At 39.4% G+C, this 27,620-nt stretch overlaps 1 protein-coding gene across 2 annotated transcripts in view; it reads right to left on the bottom strand.

Moving 5' to 3' along the window:
• tpp2 (tripeptidyl peptidase 2) overlaps nt 1-8,767 on the bottom strand; it is a 32,091-nt gene extending 23,324 nt beyond the window's left edge. For both annotated transcript variants that reach the window (XM_056242381.1, XM_056242382.1), the window contains exons 1-7: nt 8,548-8,767; nt 7,039-7,167; nt 6,439-6,534; nt 6,108-6,212; nt 4,503-4,627; nt 4,167-4,330; nt 3,210-3,364 (exon numbers count right to left, since the gene is read on the bottom strand). In XM_056242381.1, the coding sequence (XP_056098356.1) occupies nt 3,210-3,364; nt 4,167-4,330; nt 4,503-4,627; nt 6,108-6,212; nt 6,439-6,534; nt 7,039-7,167; nt 8,548-8,712 (939 nt within the window). In that variant the 5' untranslated portion in view covers nt 8,713-8,767. The remainder of the gene's footprint in view (nt 1-3,209; nt 3,365-4,166; nt 4,331-4,502; nt 4,628-6,107; nt 6,213-6,438; nt 6,535-7,038; nt 7,168-8,547) is intronic.
• Between the last annotated feature and the right edge of the window lie 18,853 nt (nt 8,768-27,620).

Genomic DNA, 27,620 nt, shown 5'->3' with positions numbered 1-27,620 from the left:
TTAAAATAAATGACACCCTTGTTTTGATATTTTGTCTCTAATGAATGACATTCAGACATATTTAATGTGTCCATTATATTATATCTTTGAGTTTAAAGGTGCTCTAAGCGATGTCGCGCGTTTTTTGGCCAAAACATTTTTTGTCACATACAGCAAACATCTCCTCACTATCCGCTGGCTGCCTGTCCTCTGAACACACTGTAAAGAAACGCGATCTCTGTAGACAGCCCAGGCTCCACAAACAGCAACAAAAACAAACTGCAGCGACCCGCTCCCCGAAACATAACAAACTGTTCCAGCCAATGACCGACAAGAAGGGTTTGGGGGTGTGGTTTGGGGGGTTAGTGTGCGGATGAGGAGGAGGGAGGGTCTAGCTAGCCTCCGTTTTGTTTGACAATAGTTCGAACGTCAACAAGAAGTGATGTCACCCAGGATCGCTTAGAGAACCTTTAAAGATAGATGTATTTTATTCATTTTAATCAAATTATATTAAACGTATTCATTTATTATTTATTTTAATCAAATTTCATGTATTTGTTTTAATCAAATTATTTAGTTATTTACTTGGTTCAATCTTTATATATATATATATATATATATATATATATATATATATATATATTAGGGCTGTCAAACGATTAATCACGATTAATCGCATCCAAAATAAAAGTTTGTGTTTACATAATATATGTGTGTGTACTGTGCATAATTATTTTATATATAAATGCACACATGTATATATTTAAGAAAAATATGTTATTTATATATAAAATGTTTATATTTATATAAAATATACATTATATATAGGCTACATTCAGTCTATATACAGTATATACATGCAAATATGTCTTAAATACACATGCATGTGTGGGTATTTATGTATTAAAAATAATTATACACAGTACACACACATATATTATGTAAACACAAACTTTTATTTTGGATGCGATTAATCGTGATTAATCGTTTGACAGCCCTAATATATATATATATATATATATATATATATATACACACACTTTTTATTTATTTAAATCAATAATTTATTACTAATTTATTTCTATCAAATTTTTTTTTTTTAATCAATTAATTTTAATCTTTTAATGTATTGATTTTTTTTTTTTTTTAATTGTGTTTATTTATTTACATTTTTTTGTACTCAAATTTATTTAGTTAAAACTTATTTTTATTTGCTTCTCTTTCAATTTTTTACACTGTTTTTCTCTAAACATTTACATAAAACCCAGTTTGAGACAGTTGTTAATGTAAAATAATACTAACTTTATATATGATTTTTTTTTTAAATGTGAACTTGAACGAAAATGTTAAATATTGTGATAAAACAAGTCCGACGAAGTACTAAACTACTAAAACTCAAATAAAATAAATCTAAAAAGCGAATAGCAAAATGACTCAAGACTAAACAAAAAAATGGAAAATATACAAATAAAAGCTCACTAAAAATACTATAACAGCATGTAAATAACACTAAAGTAACCCTGAATCAATAGTTTTGATGTCACTCGTCACTTCATGCGTTTCTACTGATTGGATAGCGATCGGATTTATCAAATCCGTTTACACCTGGTCACATAAATGTGTTTCCCCAAAACGGATATTCCCGCGCGATATGCAGATTTACAGAGTTCACGTCAGCGAAAGCAACAGATATGAGCAGTGTTGGGCAAGTTACTTTTAAAAAGTAATTAGTTACAGTTACTAGTTACTTCTTCCAAAAAGTAACTAAATTAGTTACTCAGTTACAAATTTTAAAAGTAACTAGTTACTTAAGAAAGTAACTATTGCGTTACTTTCAAGTAAAATTAAATTTAAATTTTAAAAATTAAATTAAATTTTAAATGCTCAAATGTGACCCCACCTCTACCCCTCTTTAACGGAACTTAAAATACATGTGCATGTTCAATTATTTATGATAAATCTGAATATTATAATGAAATGGACACTTAATACAATACATTATTAACAGAAACATGAAACATTGTACACACATCTAAAAAAAAAAATGTTGCTGTGGGACAAAGTGAGACTAGCCTCCAATCAAATGCCATATATGTAGATATTATGTTTATATAGTGGATCAATGCAAATAACACAATAGATGTTTTGGAACTTTTGATATTCGTTGCCCCTCAACAGGCCACAACTGGGCAAAATTAAATTAAGCTTGTTAAGCAATATACCAAAAAGACTGACTGGCTTGTGTTGTTCCTTGTGTGTCCTGTCCTGTCCTGTCCGACTATGCGTTATGATGGGTCGTTCGCAATTCATGAGCGTAGCCGTTAGTGATGATGGGTCGTTCGCAAATGAGCGTTAGTGATGATGGATCGACTCGTTCGCGAATGAGCTTTTGATGGGTTGTTCGCGATTCGCGAATGAGCCGACTCTAAGAGCCATATCTCGCATATCTGAAGAGCCAAATCTATTTTTACAAATTTAGCCTATAGAAATTAAATAATTATGTAATAAAAATTGAAATATTATAGTCAAAGTCATTTAAAGAGCCGTTTGTGAGCCAAAAGAGCCGGGTCTTTTCAGTGAGCTGAGTCAAAAGAGCCGAATGCCCATCACAACTATGCGTGCTTTCGAACACCCGCCCAACTCTACCTCTGATTGGCTTACAATGACATTTTACTCTACCTCAGTCGTCAGCATTTATGCGCTTGTCTCGTGCTCTGCCCACTAACCAAGGAAGAACAGTAAAAAAAAGTATTTGCCTCTCGCTCAGAGATCTAGTTGGTCTGATGAAAAAAACCCAGCTTCATCAGTTATAGTAACGCGCCGCATTTTTTAGCAGTAACGGGAACGGCGTTATTAAGATGAGAAGAGTAATCAATTAGATTACTCGTTACTGGAAAAAGTAGTCCCGTTAGTAACGGCGTTATTTATAACGATGATTGATTTGTGATAGTTTGCACGTTGCACACTAGCGGTGTTGACTAGCGCCGTCATATCTGGCTATAACATGACATATAGCCTATCACATGTTTATCTATTAGCATTGTTGGGAGGAGTAAAATGTACATATGTGGTTTCAACGACCAGACGCATTTACACTTTGGTCCTCCTGGAGTGGTTTGAGCGAGCGGATCTAAGCGAATGCGTTGCGGAGGGCGTTTACACCTGGCCTCAGGGACGCATGAAGTGGCCTGGTGTAAACGCCCTGTGATGGACCGCTGATGGTCTCTCACCGCTCGTATGAGGCCGGTGCCGGTCTCCATGGTGCTGAGGCGCGTGTCTCCGATCTTCAGCGCCAGGATCTGGGCTCCCGGGGCCACGCCGTTGCGCTCGGGCTCCTCGGGGAAGTGTCCGGCGGCGATGCTGGCCACATGTGTGCCGTGAGCTCCTGCAAACACATGCAATACTCCGTTACACATGCATTCAATTCCACGAAGGACTGATGCACTGGGCTCTTTTATAGAAGATACTGTATAAACGGATGCAACATGTTTATGTTTCATGTTTATGTTTGTTATCAAACATGTTTCTGTTTCACTGTTGACAGTAACGCAGACATCCGGGGTCTCGTTTATGAAACTGTGTGTGAGATCCTTACTAAAAGTGTACGTGCGCCCGAAAGCCACGGCAAATAATACTCAGACTTATAAAACTGTGCGTACGCCAAAATTCCCTTTATAGGGATTTTTTTTTTTTTTTACAATTTTTATTATACAGACAAAAAAAAAACATTAATTAAATCATTAAAGAGAAAACATTGTCTGCACTTTTATCTTTTTACACGTTCTTTTCCCACATATAACTGAATGAGGAGAGAACAACAGAGAAACATGCACGTGTGTGTATTTATATATACAAAATTATTATACACAGCCAACAAACACACACATTATGTACACACACTTTTATTTTGGATGCGATTGATTGTTGCCCAGCACTAGTTTTTATAAATCACAACGTATGTGTATCATGAATTAGTGAAGTCTATTTATTTTTATGTGTATGAATATTTTATGTATCAGGTTTTGGTGAACTGTCCATTACAAATGTCCCTATCAGGGACAGTAGAGTATATTTCCTGTCACGTGTGTGTGTGTGTGTGTCTGTGTGTGTGTGTGTGTGTGGCGTACGGCTCCTTCAGGGCCTGTTGTGTGACGGTTATAAGCGAGTCTCGTGGTCATCAGCCTCACCTCCGCTAGTGACGATACACAGCGTGTTTCCCTCGTCGTAGATGTTCAGCGAGTAATTGAGCATCTCTGCGTGTCCCAGCGTGGCGTACTCCTGCTTCTCCCGGTACGAGCTCAGGACGGTGCAGGACGACAGCTCTCCGGTCTCAGACGTGTCCACCACAGCCCTGACACACACACACACACACACACACACGTCAAGTCACCTTCATTTATATAGCGCTTTTACCAATATAGATTGTTTCAAAGCTGTTTTACAGTAGCGGAAACTGACACTTTCTCATGTTAAATACTGTAATCTATATAAATAAACATGACGTTAGTTGTGCATGTTCTGACCTCCATGTGGCGCCGTCGTGCCACGACACACAGTCATACACCGGCCCTGGGTCGCTGTACTTCTTCTCCAGGGTCCCCAACAGCTCCACGTGACACTGCAGCTCCTCCTTCTGTAGCTTCTCCATCTGAAGACACACACACACACAATTTGTATTTTTTAATTGCAGTTTGTTATAATGATTTATCCATGAACATCATTCAGAATCAGAATCAGTTCCTCTCGCAGCATCTCTTCTCTTCTCTGATGACGAGGGCGGGGCTTTAACCTGTCACTCACATGAGATCAGCCAATAGCAAACCACAACCATCCAATCAATTCCCCACAGACACAATCAAGCCCCGCCCACATGTGTTCTTGTTCCAGAAGCGCTTCACTCGATATACGACACAATAGAGGAGAAGACCAGTGTAACGCCACTTTCATGCCAGTGCATCTTTCCCTCGGGTCATTTTGAAGTGTTTATCAGGAGTCCAAGGCTGCGTTTCAGTCCATAATTGTCATGCCCTTCACTCACTAACTTCCCTCCGTCTCCTCCACTCGGATGTGCGTCATTGCTACTGGCGGGACCTTTGCAATAGGCTGAATGGGAACGTGCTAAAGCCCTTGATCACTCACAATCCACTATGGGGTTGATTTATTTATTTCCCTTATGAAATTGTTTAATGCAGCATTCTAGATGTATATAGGTGTGTTTGAGTTATTTAAAAAAAATAAAATAAAATTTAATATATCATAGTTGTTTGTGGTGGGGTAAATTAAACGCAATATGCGTTGACATCACAATCGTGTTGCATTGTGGGATATGGAGCTGCCTGAAGTGTACATATGAAGTAGACTCGCTCCGGGTCGGTCCATGTAAACTTCCCTCATCCACTTCAGGAAGTCAAGCACACTTCAGAATGGCGGCAGGGATTCCCCCGAGGGAAGTGCTTAGGGAAGATTTGTCCCACTTGGACCATGAATACAGAATTTTTTTTGAATGGATTCAAGGATTTTTGTGGTTAAAATTTTAAAAAGTAACAATCCTTCACTTTTGGGTCGACCTGACCCCCTTAGGAATGTGAGGAATGCCTCAGTACACAGACAAACCTAAAAATGCTCAACATTTAAAATAAAAACTTTACCAATAAATGAGTGTATAATGTGTAGATGTGTGTGTGAGCGCACACTGAAGAGAAACTGGGTTTAGGACCCAGCGGAACAGCTCCTCTGCTCCATATAGAGCTATAAGCCCATCTAGAGGCATGAAATATGTGTTATTATTATATTCCACAAGAGGTCAAAGACTCCCAGTGTAAGATATTTAGAGCTGAATTAAAAGGGTTATGCATGAAATTGTGAGTTATTTTGAATTTAAGTAGAAAGAATGTGAAGAATGTGCTTAAATTATTGATCAAATCTAGTAATTTAAAGGTAAAAAAAAAAAAAAAAAATAACATAACAAAAAAAATTGCATTACAAAATAGAAAAAAATATGATCAAAATGAGATAAAATAAGCTTCCTGGAAAAAAATAAATAATAATAATTAGTATAACTTCAGGGCTTCGGGTCGGATGAGGGTTACATGTGTTCCTCAAGTATGCGATCAGTATAAGCGTCTGACCTGAGAGGGGTTCGGGTGACTCTGGTCGAACTCTTCTGCCCGGCGACTGGCCTCAGCGAGAGCGGAGCGGTGTGCCGGATCCCACAGCTTCTCCTTACGCTCTTTCTGAACGGGGGAACAACATCATCAGGTGCGTTTGTTCAGTGGACACGTCCACACAGGGTTGGGGATCGTTTGAATTATAATCATTACGATTCTTATCGATATTCATATTGAAATGCTCACAAAGGAATCGAAATTTTAAGTTTATGACAAGTAATCGCTTCCAGAATTGGAACTGAATTTTGATCCCCAACCCTAGTCACATGACATCAGCTCTGCCGAACGTTACCTGTATTCTCTCTTTGAGAGCTTTAGGGAAAAAATCATAAGCGTTCTTTATTCCGACGTGATATTTCCCCGACGGATTCTCCCAGTCATCCGGAATCTGCAGAGAAACAGGAAACCCTTTAGAGTCACGGAAACACGGCATTAACACACAGGCTGAGTCACACACACACGTTACACTCATATTTCACCCTAATAACAAGAAAAATGTTAAATTATATTTCGCATTATTTTAAACCACGCTATTTTTGTTATTAAGCCAAGAGAATGGTTGGCATCATGGCACTTTTTTAATTGATAGGTTTGAATAACCTTTTTAAATAATTATTATTATTGTGCAATGGTTGGAAATGTGTTCAATTCTGTGTTCGTGTCGACGTGCGAGTGTGTACTGATGGATATAAATATGATACCAGAGCAATTTCCACTATGTGACACAAAAGTCTGAATAAAGATACATTTGCTTTCTTTTGATTTCAGGTTGAAAAATGAGACCCAAACATGTTATTGCTATAGTTTGAGTAACCCGAGCGTCTGAAAGCTTGCGTGAAGTGTGTGTGACGGGTGAATATGAGATATGAGTGTGCGTATAAGAGCGCCGTACTCTGAGCGTGCGTCCCGTGAGTCCGATCACGCTGCCGTCCTTCAGCTCCGCCACGCTGGACATGTTCACGTCTCCGCTGCCCGTCGTGTCGATGATGTCCACGATCTTCGGTCTCCCGTCTGTGGTGATCTGACAAATCAGACAAATCAGATCAGCTTACGTGAAAACATGCGTGTTAAACGAGCTCAGTGCAGAGCACATGATCCCAAGTGTTGCCGGAGGAGCGTTACACGGGATGACAGACGGAAACAAGACATGCATGTCACATGACTCCCTCAGTAGTGGACAACTAGAACAGCTGACAGGTGAGTGTGTGTGTGTGTGTGTGTGAGAAAACAGCTGCTGGATCCTCTTACAGGGATCCTTTAAACAGGGGGAAAAGCAGCGAAGAAATGTAAAAATAAATAAATAAAAATAAGATTAAAATTAAATAAATACATTTTATTCATATAAAAGAATAATAAATGTATGCATTTGATTACAAAATTGATTAAAATAAATGAACAAAATTTAAATAAAAAAAATACGAGCAGCTTAGTAAAATGTAAAAAAAAACCTAAAAACCTATTTTATGAATATAAAAAATAATTATAATAACTTTATTTAATAAATAATAAAAGAAATACATTATATTAATTTAAATAAAAATAAATAAATAAAACCTTTGATAAACACAAATGCTTGAAACACATAAAAATAGGAAAAGCAGTGTAAAAATGTCAAAATAACATTAAATTAAATTGATAAATATATTTAATATTATAAAAAATATTTATAATAAAAATGTATTTAAATAAATAATAAATCAGATTTAAATTAAACATTCGACTAAAATACAAACGATTAAAATAAATACATAAAAATTGATGTAAATACAAAGAAAAGCGGTGTAATATAATAACAGAAAATAAGTAACTAAATAAATACATTGATTGAATGAATTAAATCTGAATTAATATATACTATATTTATACATAACAATAAAACACAGAAGAAAAAAACAATCATGCAATACTTTTCATATTTATAATATCAATTTTCTCAGTATAATTAACTGGCTGTTAATTGGCTGTTATGATGATATCTGGAGGCCTGTGCCCTATCTAGACAGCATTCTGGATCAAGGCTAATGTGCTGGTTTGGAAACAGCCATTGTCATATAGAATACAATGTTTCTGTGATGTCTGACATGACAAATTAATACCACATTAACTTATAATTGTATCTGCCCTCACAAATGCCATAGTACACGTCTGAGAAACTATGGTGTAGCCGTGGTGCTTCTTTGTAAGTCATTGCCATTGATGAGGATGACACAGCTTGCCCTTTCAAACATGCCGTTTATGTGTTTTGCAGATTTAATCAGCTTAATTGGCTTCGGATATGTCAGTGCTTCGGTGTTTAAATAATGACACGGGGGTTCCGGTACCGTCCAGTGTCTGTGGCTCCTTAAACGGGGTAAAACCCACTGCGGCCTAGTGCTGAGCAGAAGCCGCGGGCTCGATTTACCTGCATGCCCGGGGCCCCTGGGTCCACCCCGGTGTCGAGGATCGCGATGAGCACCCCTCGGCCATCGTACTCCGGGAACTTGGTGAGGAACGAGGCAGCGCCGGTCTCTTTTTTCGGAAGTAGCCCGTGGAACGGGAACGGATCTTCAGCGGAATGAACAGACATGACCGTTCAGAACGAGAATGAAAACACAACACGACCGGTATATCGACACAATGTGCGCGAGAACGGAGCGACTTTCTTAAAGGCGCAGTAACACTCAATCTCAGCCACAATAACCACACTCAATTTCACTGTGGGTTATTAAATAATAATTCCACTCGTTAATTTATAACATTATATAGGAATATACGCGGAATATATAACGCGGAACGTTCTCAGAACGCTATCTCAAACGCTCTTCCAAGATAACATTACAGTATTAAAGTTATCTTTCAAAACATTATTTACATCGTCCACGGAACAGTTTTTTCCCCCTAAAAAGTTTTAATTGGACGTTCATCTAATGTTTTACTTTTGAATGTTCTTTGAACGTTCCCATAACAGTTTGATGTTTGCTAATTTAACGTTTTCATTTTCAGAGAACATTAAAAAATAACATTTTTAAAACTTAATGGGAACCATTTTTAGAACATATTTGTGTTAGTTGTGCTGGGCACTGCTCACTTTCTGGGGTGACGTGTATTGATTTTTCCATACAACAGTAAGTGCACTGTGGGTTTAATGGTAAATGTGGCTAAAATGTGTTCAACCACTAGATGGCTTTATTGTTCCACTATGAGTTATTATTAGTGGCCATCGGCTAGTTGTACATGCTATCCAGGTCTGCAATATATTGTGCAGTTTATACAAACAAACTGCTCGATTACTACAACAATGCAGTTAAATTACCATGTAAGAGAAGGAAATAAAATGTGTGTGTGTGTGTGTGTGTGACTTCTAGTGTTTGCTAATGTGAGTATGAGAATCTGGGACAGAAGTGATTATAGAAACATATTAACGCAGCAGCGCAATGGAGGCTTTATGAATATGGATTTTACTGCTGGGTTTTTCTGCATTAAATTTGAATGTGTTTTATTGAGGACATGAAACATTCCTCATTCTATCCAGAGAGATCCTCTTTATTCCTCATGCTAATCTCCATATGGATGCTGTTGCTCAGCCTGGATCCAGTGTGTGCTGTGAGGCGTTTCCAGCTGTGACACCAGAACTCTATAATTGTGTGTGTGTGTGTGTGTGTGTGTGTGTGTGTGTGTGTGTGTGTGTGTGTGTGTGTGTGTGTGAACAGCTATTTCAAGTTCATCTCTGCGTTTCAGTGGCTTGTGAGTGAAATTAAAGCACTGTTGAGCATCTCCATCCGTTATACAGCACACATTAAGAACACTCACACACACACACACACACACACACTAACCCTACTCCTAAACCTACCCATCACACACACACACTAACCCTACCCCTAAACCTGCCCATCACACACACACACACACTAGCCCGACCCCTAAACCTGCCCATCACACACACACACACACACACACATTAACCCTACCCCTAAACCTACCCATCACACACACACACACACACTAACCCGACCCCTAAACCTGCCCATCACACACACACAAACACATTAACCCTACCCCTAAACCTACCCATCACACACACACACTAACCCCACCCCTAAACCTACCCATCACACACACACACACACACACACACACACACTAACCCGACCCCTAAACCTACCCATCACACACACACAAACACATTAACCCTACCCCTAAACCTACCCATCACACACACACACACACACACACACACACACACACACACACACACACACACACACATTAACCCTACCCCTAAACCTACCCATCACACACATACACACACACACACTTTAACCCTACCCCTAAACCTACCCATCACACACACACACACACACTAACCCGACCCCTAAACCTGCCCATCACACACACACAAACACATTAACCCTACCCCTAAACCTACCCATCACACACACACACTAACCCCACCCCTAAACCTACCCATCACACACACACACACACACACACACTAACCCGACCCCTAAACCTACCCATCACACACACACAAACACATTAACCCTACCCCTAAACCTACCCATCACACACACACACACACACACACTAACCCCACCCCTAAACCTACCCATCACACACACACACACACACACACACACACACACTAACCCGACCCCTAAACCTACCCATCACACACACACACACACTAACCTGACCCCTAAACCTACCCATCACAAACACACACACACACACTAACCCCACCCCTAAACCTACCCATCACACACACACACACACACACACACACACACACACACACATACTAACCTGACCCCTAAACCTACCCATCACACACACACACACACACACACACACACACAAACTCTCTCTCTCTCTCTCTCTCTCTCTCTCTCTCACACACACACACACACACACACATACACACTTACTCACTCTCACTCTCTCTCTCACACACACACACACACACACACACACACACACAAACCGGTGGTTTACCACAGGGCGTAGTCAGCTGTGTTTTGACTAAAATAAAGCATCAATGTACAGTTACATCGCCCACGTCACACGCCTCTCTCTCTCTCTCTCTCTCTCTCTCTCTCTCTCTCTCTCTCTCTCTCTCTCTCTCTCTCTCTCTCTCTGTGTGTGTGTGTGTGTGTGTGTCTATAAACACACGCTCCCTTCGCTTGCAACCTGTGCTGTGATATTTGCATGCGGCTGGAGCTTGTAACAAAGTATTGTTTGTCTCAGAATGCTTTGTATATGCGTCAAAGTGTGATGATGCTCCAGAAGTCTATCACTCCAGCCATGCAAACCTCGCGCTGACGTGCACGAGCCTCGGTGCTGTTAAACCGGGCCAGACACCGGTGCTGTTAAACCGGGCCAGACACCTATACCTGCGGGAAGCAACAACAGCCCGTTCTCAGCACCTTCCTCCTCACTGCTGACTAACACTGGGAGATGAGGCATCCGGGACGAATTAGGAAAACAGTTCAATGAGCTTAAGCCAAACAATTAGGCCAGTAAAGCCCACATGATCGAGGCCCAACAGCTCTAGTCCGGATAAGACCCGCTTCAGGGTCATTAAAACATCACCCAGAACTTCATTATCCTTCAGTAAGAGGCTCAGGGACAAATCTGATGTTTATACTGTGGCTGAAGTGGACGCATGACATGAGATCCGTTTCAAATTTCACAAATTTCACTCTTTCTCTTCACAACCAAGATGAGATTTCAGTCACATCACTAAACCTGGTGCTCTCAGGTCATTTTTGACCGATAAATGTTACGTTTTATTTATTTATTTTTATTCTTTACTTCATCGGAATGGTACGAAACTTGGTAAAGGTTTTGGCACTTGCTGTATATGAACACAAAAGGGTTAAAAAGTCATTTCGCGCATTGGAAATGAGAGAGTTTCCTCTAGTGGAAGCGTTTGGTACTGCAGCCACACACACTCTCACTGACGCTCATTTACTGACATATCAGCCTCAAATTTGAAACACAACTTGTTTAGATTTATGGCTTTAATTTTATAATGTTACTTTTTTTAAGTTAACTTTTTAAAACTGTTTTCACTTCAGCAATAATCTGCCAAGTGTCGTGTTTGAGAAGAGATCAAACTTCAGTCTGTCGCTCTGAAGCGTTCCACATTTACCACAATTGGACACTAATTTTCAGGTGTATGCTCAAAAAGTGAATAAACGGATTATAAATGCAGCGTAAATATAATTTAGTATAAATAAATCCCCTAAAAATACAAAAATATTAAATAAAAAACATTATCAAACTAAAATATAGTACATTAATTTCATTGCCAAAAAAATAAAAAAATAAAGAGGATGAATCGACACACGAAGAGCACCAGAGGGTTAAGTTATCAAAATGTTATTTTGTCTGAATGGAATATCAATGTGACATTGATGGGGCAAGTGCAAGTTGGTTAATTTGGTACACTGTAAAATCAACAATAAGTAATGACAACATATTTACATTGCTTTAACTTATTTTAACAAAATACGTTTTTTTATAAGTTATACAAGATTCAACTCATTTTAATGTACTTTAAGTTAAAATGACTTAAACATCCAAGTTGATTGTACTTAAGAATTTAAGGGAGCAACTTTTATTTTCTAAAGTAAAATTACATGATATTAGGCCAAAATTGGGAATGTGGTTCAAAAATAAGTGCAAAAGTGGAACAGTATTGTTTTAAGTGTGTACAATTACAGACTGCGACAATCCTAATTTGGATAACATCTCCAGACAAAACTAAAAAAGCTGATTTTTATGGAGGACCAAACCTGCAGAAATTAATAATGGATGGATGGATGAATGAATGAATGAATAGATAGATAGATAGATAGATAGATAGATAGATAGATAGATAGATAGATAGATAGATAGATAGATAGATAGATAGATAGATCAATAAATGTGATAATAGGAAAATAAATAAAGGAATAAACGACTTGATAAAATAAATATGATTTATTATTAATGTTTTTTTTTATTCTTTTAAATTGTATTTATTTATTATTTTATTTTATTTATTTATATATTTATTTAGGCCTATTTATTTATTTTATTTATTTGTTTATTAATTTATTAATTCATTATTAATTTCTGCAGGTTTGGTCCTCCATAGATTTTGACGCGACGTTTTCGCTAAAGACGCGGTTGTAATGTGATTGTCCCCGCCCACTTCATGACGAAACCGCGCTCTCGTCGAATCAGGACGCGATAAACCTTTCCAGAACCCTCCCCCTTGCTCGCGTTTGAGCTGTGTTGTCGCGGCGCGCGCTTCTCTCAGTCCGGTGAGTCACCGACACCGTGAGAGAGAGAGAGAGAGAGAGAGAGAGAGAGAGAGAGAGAGAGAGAGAGAGAGAGAGAGAGAGAGAGAGAGAGAGAGAGAGAGAGGCGGATAGCGAACGGTTAACGGTAAAGAGCTGGAGCTGCGAGTATGGCGGTCGAAGAGGAAGGTCTTCGGGTTTTCCAGAGTGTCAAAATAAAAATCGGTGAGTTCTGGCGCGAATGAAAGCGAGCGTTAATGCGCGAGACCATTCTAACAGAAATCACACGGTCGCGCGCAGTGTGTCTGTCTATTGTGAGAATGTGTGGATTTTCATACAAATATACTCGAAATGAACGTGTAATAATATCATTCAGCTGTTAGTGGAGATGTATGTGGAGCATTTGATCGTATTACAATGTTAAAATCTCATATATTTGTTTGAATGACGCCTCAGCTTAGTTTAAAGTCTTGACTGGACGCAAATAGCTGCACATCCAGATGCGCGAAAACACGATATTTGTGTCTTTATTCGTGTCTTAAACGTGTGTTTTCCTCCAGTATATAGACACAGATCAGGTCTGGTGTGTGACAGATAACACATTTATGTTCTGATTTGGGATTTTGTAATGTTTCTAAAACATTAACTTGTCCAGTTTTCTTGTCGTGATTGAACGTTATTTATTTAACGTTAAACGGTTTCGATACAACGTTCTCCTAACCGTATTTTTACTCCCAATATTCTTTGAATGTTTAATTATAATATTCCTAGAAGGTTAACATTAACATTGAAGTATTACAAATGGCATTGTTATATCGATGTTCTAAAAATGTTGTTCTCAGAACGTTATTAGAACGTTCTATGAATGTTATTAGAACGTTTTATCTTAACATGTACATGCAGAACATGAAGGTTGTGGTAATGTTCCCTGTTAGTTGGTGTGACAGATGTGTGTGTGTGTGTGTGTGTGTGTGTCATTCCAGCTGTGGATGTTTAGAAGGAGCAGAACACTTTTAGCCCTGGACTCATAAATGATACTCATAAAAAGATGCATCTGAAATCATTTATACAGCGGCACTGCAACAAGTAAAACATGCATATGAAATCATTCTTTCCGACTGAAACTACAGAAATACATGTGATTTTCTTCCTGGACAGACACACATGTTCTCTGTGTTCTTCTCAGTTTGACTGTTGGCATGCGGTTTGACTGATGTAAACATGATAAACAACGAGAAGAAGATTTCTGTTTGACTGTGCATGACATTTGAAATTGTACATTTGTATTGCATAAGTATGGAATCCCATTTCTGCCACATAGGAAACAAAAACATGCTTATTTATGACATTAAATCGAAATTATTACATACTAAGTCAAATTATCAGATAAAAAGTCTTAGTGTGGAAAGTGGAAATGACAGTCAAAATTTTGTCTTTAAATGATAATACTAAGTCACAATTATCAGATGCAAAGTCGAAATTATGACATACGAAGTCATGTTTATGAGATGAAACATAATTACGACATTAAATGTTGAAATTTTGACTCAAAGGTCATAATTATGACATACAAAGTCACAATTATCAGATGTAAAGTCAAATATATGAGTTATATTTATGAGATGAAAAGTCAAAATTAAGACAAGTCTAAATTATGACTTCATATGTATAATTTTATGTATAATAATATGCATAATTATGTCATAATTGCGACTTTATCTCATAAATATGACTTGTATGGCATAATTTTGGCTTTTTATTACGATTTATCAAAGCAGATTTACCTTGTGTGGCGGAAATGGGCTTCCATACCAAAGCATGTGTGTGTGTGAGTGCGTTTATTTGTGCATTGTGTGTGTGTGGGGTGTGTGTGTTTATTTGTGCATTGTGTTTGTGTGTTGTTGTTTTTGTTCTCTTCCTCCATCTCTGCTGTTTCAGCACACACATGAATGAAGTGAATGAGTGTGTATGTGAGAGCTGCTGTCATTGAGTTGTTTTTGACTCCGATTAAAGCAGAACACACACACACACACAGTCTAATCTAATCTCTGAATGGCACAGTAAACGCGCCGCTCCGCCAGGACACGTGTCGAGCGTCGAGCGCTTCTCTTCCATATGCAGCCGCACACATTCATGCGAGACCTAGATATCACTCGCAACACAAACATCAGCTCTTGAACACAAGCAATGAACATAAAAGTTGAACATGCACAGTTTCTGACTAAATATAATGCAAACGCTGGCATTAAAAACAGAAATTATTATTATTAACACCCTACTGTGGGAATACATGGTCCTTTGCTCAACTCTAACTTTATCCGCATACATACAATGCACTCGAGATATACACTCACCTAAAGGATTATTAGGAACACCTGTTTAATTTTTCATTAATGCAATTATCTAATCAACCAATCACATGGCAGTTGCTTCAATGCATTTAGGGGTGTGGTCCTGGTCAAGACAATCTCCTGAACTCCAAACTGAATGTCAGAATGGGAAAGAAAGGTGATTTAAGCAATTTTGAGCGTGGCATGGTTGTTGGTGCCAGACGGGCCGGTCTGAGTATTTCACAATCTGCTCAGTTACTGGGATTTTCACGCACAACCATTTCTAGAGTTTACAAAGAATGGTGTGAAAAGGGAAAAACATCCAGTATGTGGCAGTCCTGTGGGCGGAAATGCCTTGTTGATGCTAGAGGTCAGAGGAGAATGGGCCGACTGATTCAAGCTGATAGAAGAGCAACTTTGACTGAAATAACCACTCGTTACAACCGAGGTATGCAGCGAAGCATTTGTGAAGCCACAACACACACAACCTTGAGGCGGATGGGCTACAACAGCAGAAGACCCCACCGGGTACCACTCATCTCCACTACAAATAGGAAAAAGAGGCTACAATTTGCAAGAGCTCACCAAAATTGGACAGTTGAAGACTGGAAAAATGTTGCCTGGTCTGATGAGTCTCGATTTCTGTTGAGACATTCAGATGTTAGAGTCAGAATTTGGCGTAAACAGAATGAGAACATGGATCCATCATGCCTTGTTACCACTGTGCAGGCTGGTGGTGGTGGTGTAATGGTGTGGGGGATGTTTTCCTGGCACACTTTAGGCCCCTTAGTGCCAATTGGGAATCGTTTAAATGCCACGGCCTACCTGAGCATTGTTTCTGACCATGTCCATCCCTTTATGGCCACCATGTCCCCATCCTCTGATGGCTACTTCCAGCAGGATAATGCACCATGTCACAAAGCTCGAATCATTTCAAATTGGTTTCTTGAACATGACAATGAGTTCACTGTACTAAAATGGCCCCCACAGTCACCAGATCTCAACCCAATAGAGCATCTTTGGGATGTGGTGGAACGGGAGCTTCATGCCCTGGATGTGCATCCCACAAATCTCCATCAACTGCAAGATGCTATCCTATCAATATGGGCCAACATTTCTAAAGAATGCTTTCAGCACCTTGTTGAATCAATGCCACGTAGAATTAAGGCAGTTCTGAAGGCGAAAGGGGGTCAAACACAGTATTAGTATGGTGTTCCTAATAATCCTTTAGGTGAGTGTATATATATATTATATAGCAAATCTCAACTGTGCGACTGTGAGGCATGGTGATATTAAAGGGTCACTCCACCCATTTCAACATTAATCTTTATTGAAAGTGGGTTATATATGTAGTCGAAATGTAAAAGAAATTTTAAATTTGGTGCCCTCTTGACCGAGAAAAGACAGAAAATAACTTTGGGGCGCATTTGTATGTAAGACAACAACTCCCACAATGCACCATGTTGCACAGCTCCGCAAGCCACTCCCACTAATCCAGAACAGCGCAAACATCAGAGAAATCGCTCTTCCGTCTACAAGAAGGCTAGCTGCCAAATGAGTTTAAAATTCATTTCACAAAAAATGTCTAGTTAGTTGTGGCGAGCAGGACGAGGGCGAGGGACGTGAGAGGACGACGCGAGTGATAATGAATGGCACCTGTGCAGCGGTCTCATATCTCTCACGGAGGAGCGGAAGCACAAAAGGAACAGGCCTGATTTTATGTTTTGTTTCTGTTGTGTGTGGCCAGCTGGCTTATACTTTTGTTTTGTATTTGTTTATTTTACTATTAAAACGTTTAAATGTTCGCCGGTTCCAGCCTCCTTCTTCCCACAACAACGAACCCCGTTACATTGGCAAACTCATTAGTGAATTACTCGTTTGTATTTTTTTCTATATGGTGAATTATTGCATGATACCTGCATGTTCAGTCAGGCGAAACTAGGATGGTTCACATCACAACACAAACGTCCGTGTGGTCGTCTGATTCAGAGATTTCGTCCAGGAGAAACTGCCTTGTTGAAATTCTCTGCAGCAGACGGACTCTATCTGTGTCCGTAGCGCACAGCGAGAGCACACGCACCAGCAGTCCGCCCAGCTCAAGCCAGCCCGGGCTCCTCGTCCGCGACAGGCAGCCGCCTCCTGTTCCACCATCAGCCTCAGCTGCTCTTCACTATATTGCGGCTCGTAAAGATAGCCACGAACAGCGGATTCGAGCAGCAGAATTTCAAAATCCTCTTCTTCCATATCATGTTTAGTTTCTTCCGTCATTGTCGTAACTTCCTATATCCACAGCGCTTGTTAGCTTAGCTTATAAACAAGATGGCTGATATTGCTTTCAGTATCTGCAAGTGAAGTCCCACCCACTGATCTGTGATAGCTCTGTTAGCGCATTAGGTCCAACCCCCTATGGGCGGGTTTGAAAGGGTGGGAATTTGTGCTTGTAGTCTATACAGAAATCCCCCCTTTTTACACTTCCTCCTACAATGACGTCAAATGACGATTTTTGCGTCATTGTAGGAGGAAGTGAAAAAGGTAAATAGTAGATTTCTCTCGTCTCAGGGGAAAATGAAAGAATGTTGCACGACCATTCAATAGTATGACTGGTTGTCTAACAATGGACCTCTTAATGCAAATGGGTGGAGTGACCCTTTAAGATATTATAAACATTAACATCATGATTTGAAACGACAAGTATTATGAAAACACACATGAGTTTGACTCGACTGTGAGGACAGAACAAATCACAAACGTAACTATATTATCGCAGAACTATAATCTACTAATTAAATGCGAACATCACATCAATTTGCACACAAATACACATCAATAAATACACAGACTGAGAACAGAAGAAATCCATGTTGGCCTGCGGATTGCAGTTCTGATTGCGAGTCGTTTCCTAACGTCTTCACGCCTCTGTGTGGCGGTTTGGTATTTTTAACCCGATTGCTTCACGAGTTGCGCATGTTTTGGAGAAGTAGTGCCAGATCGTCGGCTCCACTTCACGCTCCTCCAGACAGCGAGAGGAAACCCAGCCTGATCTTCAGTGTGTGTGGTGGATGTTATCGGCCGTCACACCCTGTTTTACAGAACGCCTCGAGTCCAGTTGATCGGGCAGATTCACAGGAACGTCTCTCTCTGCTAGTCAACTGTTGCGTTGTCAAGTTGTCCTTAAACTACATAAATATGTAATGCAGATGCAGTTATAATGGCTGGAGAGCATCTGATGTTTCATATCTGGATGAAAGCCAATACAAATACTTGCCTAATATGTTGCAGAATTATGCAGGAACACACACACACACACAAAAATAGATTTTGCTTTGCATTCGGAATCACAGAAAACTGGAGGGACTGTATTATAATATACAAAGTGTTGATAAATAGTTTCCAGTTTGAACACTGAACCATAAAATAATATTTTTCTCTGAGCTGCTGTGAGTGAGTGGAGGCGGGGCTCATTTGCATATTCATAGAACCGCGCATACTAAATGAAGCAAGCTATTTTAAGACATGAATGAAAAAGACATTTTGGTGATCAAAGATGAGTTTCAAGGGATAAAATGATTGACTACAGTGAACTAATCCTTTAAAGCCTTGAATCCTGGCGTCTCTTGTGCACAGGGCATTATGGGATGGGTGTTTTTCGGAGCGCTGCTGATAATAATTGTGTCACAGGTCAGTAGACTGAGATCTGGCCGGTGTGTCGACGGAAGGAACCGGAGGCTCCCTGTTCATATATGGAGTTCTGCTCCGGGTTTCCCGACGGATCTCGTGTCTAGAGGAAACGCTGAGGGCTTTTAGGGGTCAGGAAACAGGAAACGGTTTCACATCACTTCCTGATTTGGCTGGATGATCTGCAGAGCTGCTTGTGTTTTCCATATTCCTGGGAAGCAGCGGGATAATGCAAACCAGATGTCAGTGCAGAATCATGAATTTCCTTCTGTCACTCACATTACTAATCAACACTGACTCGGTTTACTTTCTAAATTCAGGTTCAGGGTTTGAAATGAACACTTGTTAACGAATGCGTGTGATAATCAGCTGTGGCGAGTAACGCTGGAGCCAATTTGGCGTGTTATTATTATGTTTACTCAGTTTGCTGGGAAGTTCGCGTAAGACAAATCTGTGCTAATACTCGAGAGTCCTCATGATATATAATTAAACACAGTGTATTGCACAGAATCTGCTCATCAAATTGGCCGGTGAGTGATAAAGTTAATTTCAAACCCTGTTCATGATCATATTGTGAATGATTTATGAGTGATGTTTGCGCTGCGTGATTAATCTAATAATCAGGCATATGGAAAAACAACATGCGACCGCTTGCAACATCATGCGTGCTATTGGTTAATCTTAACTAGTAGTCGATTGTCTGTTTAGTTGTTATTTTAGGCCACTTTTGTTGGAGATGCACATTTCTAAACTCTTGCCATTAGTTCACTCAGTCAGCTGGTTTATGTACTGAAGGTTATTGATAGATAACCACCTCTATTGTGTCGTATATCGAGTGAAACCCTTCTGGAGCAAGAACACGTGGGCGGGGCTTGATTGTGTCTGTGGGGAGCTGATTGGATGGTTGTGGTTTGCTATTGGCTGATCTCATGTGAGTGACAGGTTAAAGCCCCGCCCTCGTCATCAGAGAAGAGAAGAGATGCTGCGAGAGGGTCTGATTCAAGATTACCAGGAACATTTAACTTTAATTTAACACAGATCAATCATTTAGAATAAACACTGCAATATTCCATACAAATTTGTGATTTTGACTTGGGGAAGTGATGTCACAGACGGTAATTATGACTCACGACTTGTATTCCAGGAATAGCGCTGAAGAATGAAGTGGTTTTGGAGTACCGGTATTTAGGAAAACTCAAAGTGTAACGAGTTTAATAAATGAGCTGGTTTCCTGTCTTTGTGTCATGCTAATCTGCCAGACGTTTATCCGTGTTTTCATGTAAACCTCAACACACGTTTCCTGTTGACATAACCGAGTGCTCTCATTGGAATATCTGCGTCTGTTGATGGTGGATTCCCGCTTAATATCCGCATATTTCCACCTGCCTCGTGAGTTTCTGTCCTTGTTTCCACCCTCCACACTCGCGCAGGGCAAACACACGCGCGTCCTTCAGAAGTTAACAGAGCACGTCCAATATATAACTCTCATACTGCCGGATTTATGGACCAGCAAAGTCATAATGGCCAGACTAGGGTCAGTTAGCGCACACACTGGAATGTGCAAAGCGAGTTGTCCTGAAAAATGAGTTTAATTTATTTTTTAAACACATTTTTGAAATAATGCTGAGATTAATGTGTTCATTATGTTTGTCACAATTATATTGAATGATATAATATTAACCCTTTAAATGCATCAATGTTTCGCCAAGCATTATTAGCCTACATATATTGAGCCTTTAGCGACACAGATCTATATTTTCTGATTCATTTTATTTAAATAGGGACAATGCACAAGTTAACATTAACCTTGTTTAAAAAACAAAGAGAGATGCATTGTGCCAGGTTGTAGCACAAGTGCTATTTTCCGCCCGTAGTCCCTTGGCAGAGAATAATACAAAACATTAAAATATACAATTTTCTAACCATAAAATTAATTTACAATTAAAACTAACATATGCTCAATTTTCCCCCATTCCTAAAACCAACCCCACCCCACCCCGACAAAACTAAACAATCAAGATCCCTACCTCTCCCAGTACAAAACACACACACACACACACACATTTCATAGATGTGTACAGTTTTGTTGTGACAATAACCATGCTTTTGTCAAACTCGAGAAGGTTTGAGGATTTGTACAGGTAATAAGGTGTGTGGGGAGCGTGTTCCACTGTGTTATAGCCACAAAAGAAAAGGCAGATTTGCCAAATGAGGTTTTGCGATTTGGAATATTGCATTCTCCTCTAGTGGCGGACCGAGTAGCTCTTTTTTTTTCAGAGTTGAGCTCAATAAATTTTTTTAGAGGAGGGGCGACAGCATTATGAATGATTTTAAAAAGTAAACAGACATTCGAATGCATTATCAAATTTCCAAAATTTAAAATATTATACTTAGTCATTATTTTACAGTGGTGATATTGACGAGTCTTTTTATCATGGATCTTAAGGGCTGTTTTATATAAAGATTCAAGTGGTCTCAAGCTTGTCTTTCCTGCTTGAGCCCAACTTGTCATGCAATACATAAAATGCGGGACAATCATTGCACTTAAGTAGGTATTTGATGCCTCAATGGTAAGAGAGTTTCTTATATGCCTGAAATTTATAAGATTAAATTTCAGTGCATTTCTCAATTTTTTAACATGTTTTTTAAAGGTTAGAGTTGGGTCCAGCGTTAAGCCCAAATATTTGAATTCGTCCACATTTTTAATAGTATGCCCATTCACAAAGACCTCAGGACATTCCCTAAGTTTGCATCTATTTTTAAAAAACATGGTTACCGTCTTTTCAGTGTTCAAAGTAAGACATGAGTTATGTAACCACTCAACGACCTTATGCATTACATTCGTTAATTTTAAAGCAACCTCTGTAGCATTTTTCCCATGAGTGTACAGCACAGTATCATCTGCATACATTATTAAATCAATACCATTACATACTAATGGAAGGTCATTTATGTATATACTAAAAAGCAGCGGCCCTAAAATTGACCCTTGCGGGACCCCCATGGTACATCTTTTCAATGGGGAGAATGTATTGTTCATCCGCACGCACTGTTGTCGTCCACTCAGATAAGATTTGAACCAGTTTTGTGTGTTTATTGCAAGATTGTATTGTGCCAATTTGCATAATAGTATCTCATGACTAACCGTATCAAAAGCCTTGCTTAAATCAAGAAAGACTGCTCCCACCACACCACCTTGATCTAAATTTGTTTTAATTTGTTCAAGGAAGTAGCAGCAGGCTGTTTCAGTTGAGTGTTTTTTCCTGAATCCAAATTGCATAGGATGTAAAAAGGCCTTAGAGTCAAGGTGAGCAATTAGTTGTTCTGCTACAACCTTTTCAATGACCTTTGAAATGACCGGAAGGATGCTAATAGGTCGGTAATTACTAACCTCTTGTTTGTCACCAGATTTATAGACCGGGGTCACAATAGCAAGTTTTAAGACACCTGGGAAGGTGCTTTCATTAATTGATTTATTTATTACTTTAGTTAAAGGTGTGGTCAAGGATTCTATATGAGTTTTTAAGAAAGCAGTATCAAGACCGTAGATATCCTTTGCTTTGCTATTAGCAAGTGTTGAGAGTATTTTACTAACCTTTATATCGTTTGTGGGTGTCATAATAAAACCAGCACTATCACAGACCAAAGAATAATTAAAAGTTTTTTTAGTAAAATTCTGACCCAGTGTTTCCACGGAATTCAAAAAATAATCGTTAAATTCTGTTGCAATAGCTAAACTATCATGTTGAATTTCATTATTTATTTTGATCTGTAAGTTTTCATGCTTAGACTTATCCTTGCCAGTTAATTTATCAATAGTCTTCCATAGTTGTTTACTATTCCCTTTTGCTTCTCTAATGATTTCAAGGAAAAATGATGCTTTAGCCTTTCTAAGCTGCATTGTAACCTTATTTCTCAGACCTTTATAAATTAGATGATCAGTAGTTAAACCTGATTTTAAAAACCTTTTTAAAGAGGCATCTCTTTTTTTCATTAGTTGCCAGAGATTACTATTAAACCAAGGCAATATATGTAAAGCTCTAGGTTTTTTGGCTATTGTTTTTGTATATCTTGATATTATTTCTTTAAGGGCTGACGTTATTTCATTGCATGCTTGCTCACAGGGTTTATTTTCAACAGTGTCTCTCCAATTTGTTTGCTTTATTTCATTCTCAATTTGTGTTAACTCTCTCTTTGGAATATATGATATAGCGGGATTTCCTTTCACTGTATTTTGGTCCCTGTACCGTGATTTGGTCAATTTCCTAGCAGCTAACGTGAGATTATGATCTGACAAGCCAGTAACAAGGTTGTATGTTTTAATTATCCTTTCTGGTTTATTTGTAAAAACTAAATCCAATAAGGTTTGAGAGGATTTAGTTATTCGTGTAGGTTTATTTATCTTTTGTACCATATAAAATGTTTTTGCAATATCTTTAAGCTTTTTTCTGCGTGATTTATCGAGCCAGTTTAAGTTGAAGTCACCCATTAGTATAACTTCTTTGCTTTCATGTTGTTTAAGGGTTGCAGATAAACAGCTAAAAAAATCATTTGTGGCAGTAGGTGGACGATAGACTGCAAAGATAACGAAAGACATTTCGGGGGACAATGTAATAGTAACCCCTATACACTCCAGGGTGTTTTCATTCATATCTATTTGTTTACTTAAAATGCTCTCCTTAACATAAATTAAAACCCCACCACCTTTCCCTTGACTTCTGTCTCGTCTGTACACCTTATAACCCGGGATATTAAATACTGATAAAGGAGTTGTTGGAGTTAGCCAAGTTTCAGTGAGACACAAATAGTCAAGATTTGAGTCCGTTAGCAAATGTTCCAATTGTTCAGTTTTAGATACAACGCTGCGTATATTCAAATGTCCACCAAAAACTCCTTTCGGTTTTGTTTTCGGGTTCCATAATACGCTCGCATGGTTAACAGTCTGAAACAGTTTTGTTTGATGCTGTTTAATAAACACGGTGGCAGTCTGTGAGGATTTTGTGTGATTTTTACCTCGTAATCCTGTAGGGAGAGCGTCACAGAAGTAGGACATCGGTCTCTCCACATGTCCACGGGGAACGGACTCGTAGTTAGCAGGCCCCGGGTTTAGATGGATGTCCCCACATAACAGAAGAATACTACAGAAGATGATGGAATAACCCTGTTTCGCTGGTATGGAGGTCGATTTCTGTCTGCGCTGCTCACGTTTGCTAGACGGGAACCGGTCAGATGCTCGTCCGTCATCCAGAAAGTTGGAATATAAAATGTATGTGTAAATGTAAATGTAAAATTTATAATAATGTAAAATGTTATAATATTTTAAAACGGATGGATCTCTAACTGCCGCAATAGTATAAAACTCTCTTGATATTTGAATTACAAAAGAATAAAATTAGGCATATTTTGTTACCTTTTGGAAAGCGAGTTGTCTGAAAAATTAGTTGACTAGTTTTTTTTTTTTTTTTTTTTTTACAAATTTTTAAAAATAATGCTGAGATTAAGACGTTCATTATGTTTGTCACATTTATTATGAATAATACTAACCCCTAAATGCATCAATGTTTCGTCAAGCATTAGCCTACATATTCAGATCTTTAGCGACCCTGATCTATATTTTATAATAATATAATATTTTATGATATTATAACATACATGGGGGGATCTATAACTGCCGCAATAGTATAAAACTCTCTTGATAACTTGATAGTCTTTTTTACTTCAGAATTTCACGTTTAATTCAAAGTTTTTTTGAATTAAAAATTTTCAAAATTTTATGAAACATTTCACTCAGCTTGTGTTTATTTCTGTAATGCTGGGAAGCTGGAGGTTAAATCTGTTTTTTTAACTGGACTGGTAGTTAGTCTTTAATTTCAGCAATATAATTCATGTTCACCATGTAACTGCACTGTATCATTTAGTATCTTGCATGATAGATTGTAAACTGGTGTAATGACTGTCTCTATCATGCACAGTCATCTTAATAAAGTTGTCCTATTGGGAGGGACGGCACATTACATCGCTCTCACCAGTCTGATCACAGTTAACCAGTTAACCCCTGCTGGTTACACCACTCTCAGTAGTCTGATGATCACAGTTAACCCCTGCTGGTTACACCACTCTCACTAGTCTGATCACAGTTAACCCCTGCTGGTTACACCGCTCTCACTAGTCTGATCACAGTTAACCCCTGCTGGTTACACCACTCTCAGTAGTCTGATGATCACAGTTAACCCCTGCTGGTTACACCGCTTTCACTAGTCTGATCACAGTTAACCCCTGCTGGTTACACCGCTCTCACTAGTCTGATCACAGTTAACCCCTGCTGGTTACACCACTCTCAGTAGTCTGATGATCACAGTTAACCCCTGCTGGTTACACCGCTTTCACTAGTCTGATCACAGTTAACCAGTTAACCCCTGCTGGTTACACCACTCTCAGTAGTCTGATGATCACAGTTAACCCCTGCTGGTTACACCGCTTTCACTAGTCTGATCACAGTTAACCCCTGCTGGTTACACCGCTCTCACTAGTCTGATCACAGTTAACCCCTGCTGGTTACACCACTCTCAGTAGTCTGATGATCACAGTTAACCCCTGCTGGTTACACCGCTTTCACTAGTCTGATCACAGTTAACCAGTTAACCCCTGCTGGTTACACCACTCTCACTAGTCTGATCACAGTTAACCAGTTAACCCCTGCTGGTTACACCACTCTCACTAGTCTGATCACAGTTAACCAGTTAACCCCTGCTGGTTACACCACTCTCACTAGTCTGATCACAGTTAACCCCTGCTGGTTACACCACTCTCACTAGTCTGATCACAGTTAACCAGTTAACCCCTGCTGGTTACACCACTCTCACTAGTCTGATCACAGTTAACCAGTTAACCCCTGCTGGTTACACCACTCTCACTAGTCTGATCACAGTTAACCAGTTAACCCCTGCTGGTTACACCACTCTCACTAGTCTGATCACAGTTAACCAGTTAACCCCTGCTGGTTACACCGCTCTCACTAGTCTTATCACAGTTAACCCCTGCTGGTTACACCACTCTCACTAGTCTGATCACAGTTAACCAGTTAACCCCTGCTGGTTACACCGCTCTCACTAGTCTTATCACAGTTAACCCCTGCTGGTTACACCACTCTCAGTAGTCTGATGATCACAGTTAACCCCTGCTGGTTACACCGCTTTCACTAGTCTGATCACAGTTAACCAGTTAACCCCTGCTGGTTACACCACTCTCACTAGTCTGATCACAGTTAACCAGTTAACCCCTGCTGGTTACACCACTCTCACTAGTCTGATCACAGTTAACCAGTTAACCCCCTGCTGGTTACACCACTCTCACTAGTCTGATCACAGTTAACCCCTGCTGGTTACACCACTCTCACTAGTCTGATCACAGTTAACCAGTTAACCCCTGCTGGTTACACCACTCTCACTAGTCTGATCACAGTTAACCAGTTAACCCCTGCTGGTTACACCACTCTCACTAGTCTGATCACAGTTAACCAGTTAACCCCTACTGGTTACACCACTCTCACTAGTCTGATGATCACAGTTAACCCCTGCTGGTTACACCACTCTCACTAGTCTGATGATCACAGTTAACCCCTGCTGGTTACACCACTCTCACTAGTCTGATCACAGTTAACCAGTTAACCCCTGCTGGTTACACCACTCTCACTAGTCTGATGATCACAGTTAACCCCTGCTGGTTACACCACTCTCACTAGTCTGATCACAGTTAACCAGTTAACCCCTGCTGGTTACACCACTCTCACTAGTCTGATGATCACAGTTAACCCCTGCTGGTTACACCACTCTCACTAGTCTGATGATCACAGTTAACCCCTGCTGGTTACAACCACTCTCACTAGTCTGATCACAGTTAACCAGTTAACCCCTGCTGGTTACACCACTCTCACTAGTCTGATGATCACAGTTAACCCCTGCTGGTTACACCACTCTCACTAGTCTGATCACAGTTAACCAGTTAACCCCTGCTGGTTACACCACTCTCACTAGTCTGATCACAGTTAACCAGTTAACCCCTGCTGGTTACACCACTCTCACTAGTCTGATGATCACAGTTAACCCCTGCTGGTTACACCACTCTCACTAGTCTGATCACAGTTAACCAGTTAACCCCTGCTGGTTACACCACTCTCACTAGTCTGATCACAGTTAACCAGT

Source organism: Rhinichthys klamathensis, unplaced genomic scaffold (assembly GCF_029890125.1).
Source record: "Rhinichthys klamathensis goyatoka isolate OS25496 unplaced genomic scaffold, OSU_Roscu_1.1 h1tg000725l_1, whole genome shotgun sequence".
NCBI classification, from domain to species: domain Eukaryota; kingdom Metazoa; phylum Chordata; class Actinopteri; order Cypriniformes; family Leuciscidae; genus Rhinichthys; species Rhinichthys klamathensis.
Note: the sequence above shows the minus strand (reverse complement) of the source record. Positions and strands in the feature narration are given on the sequence as shown.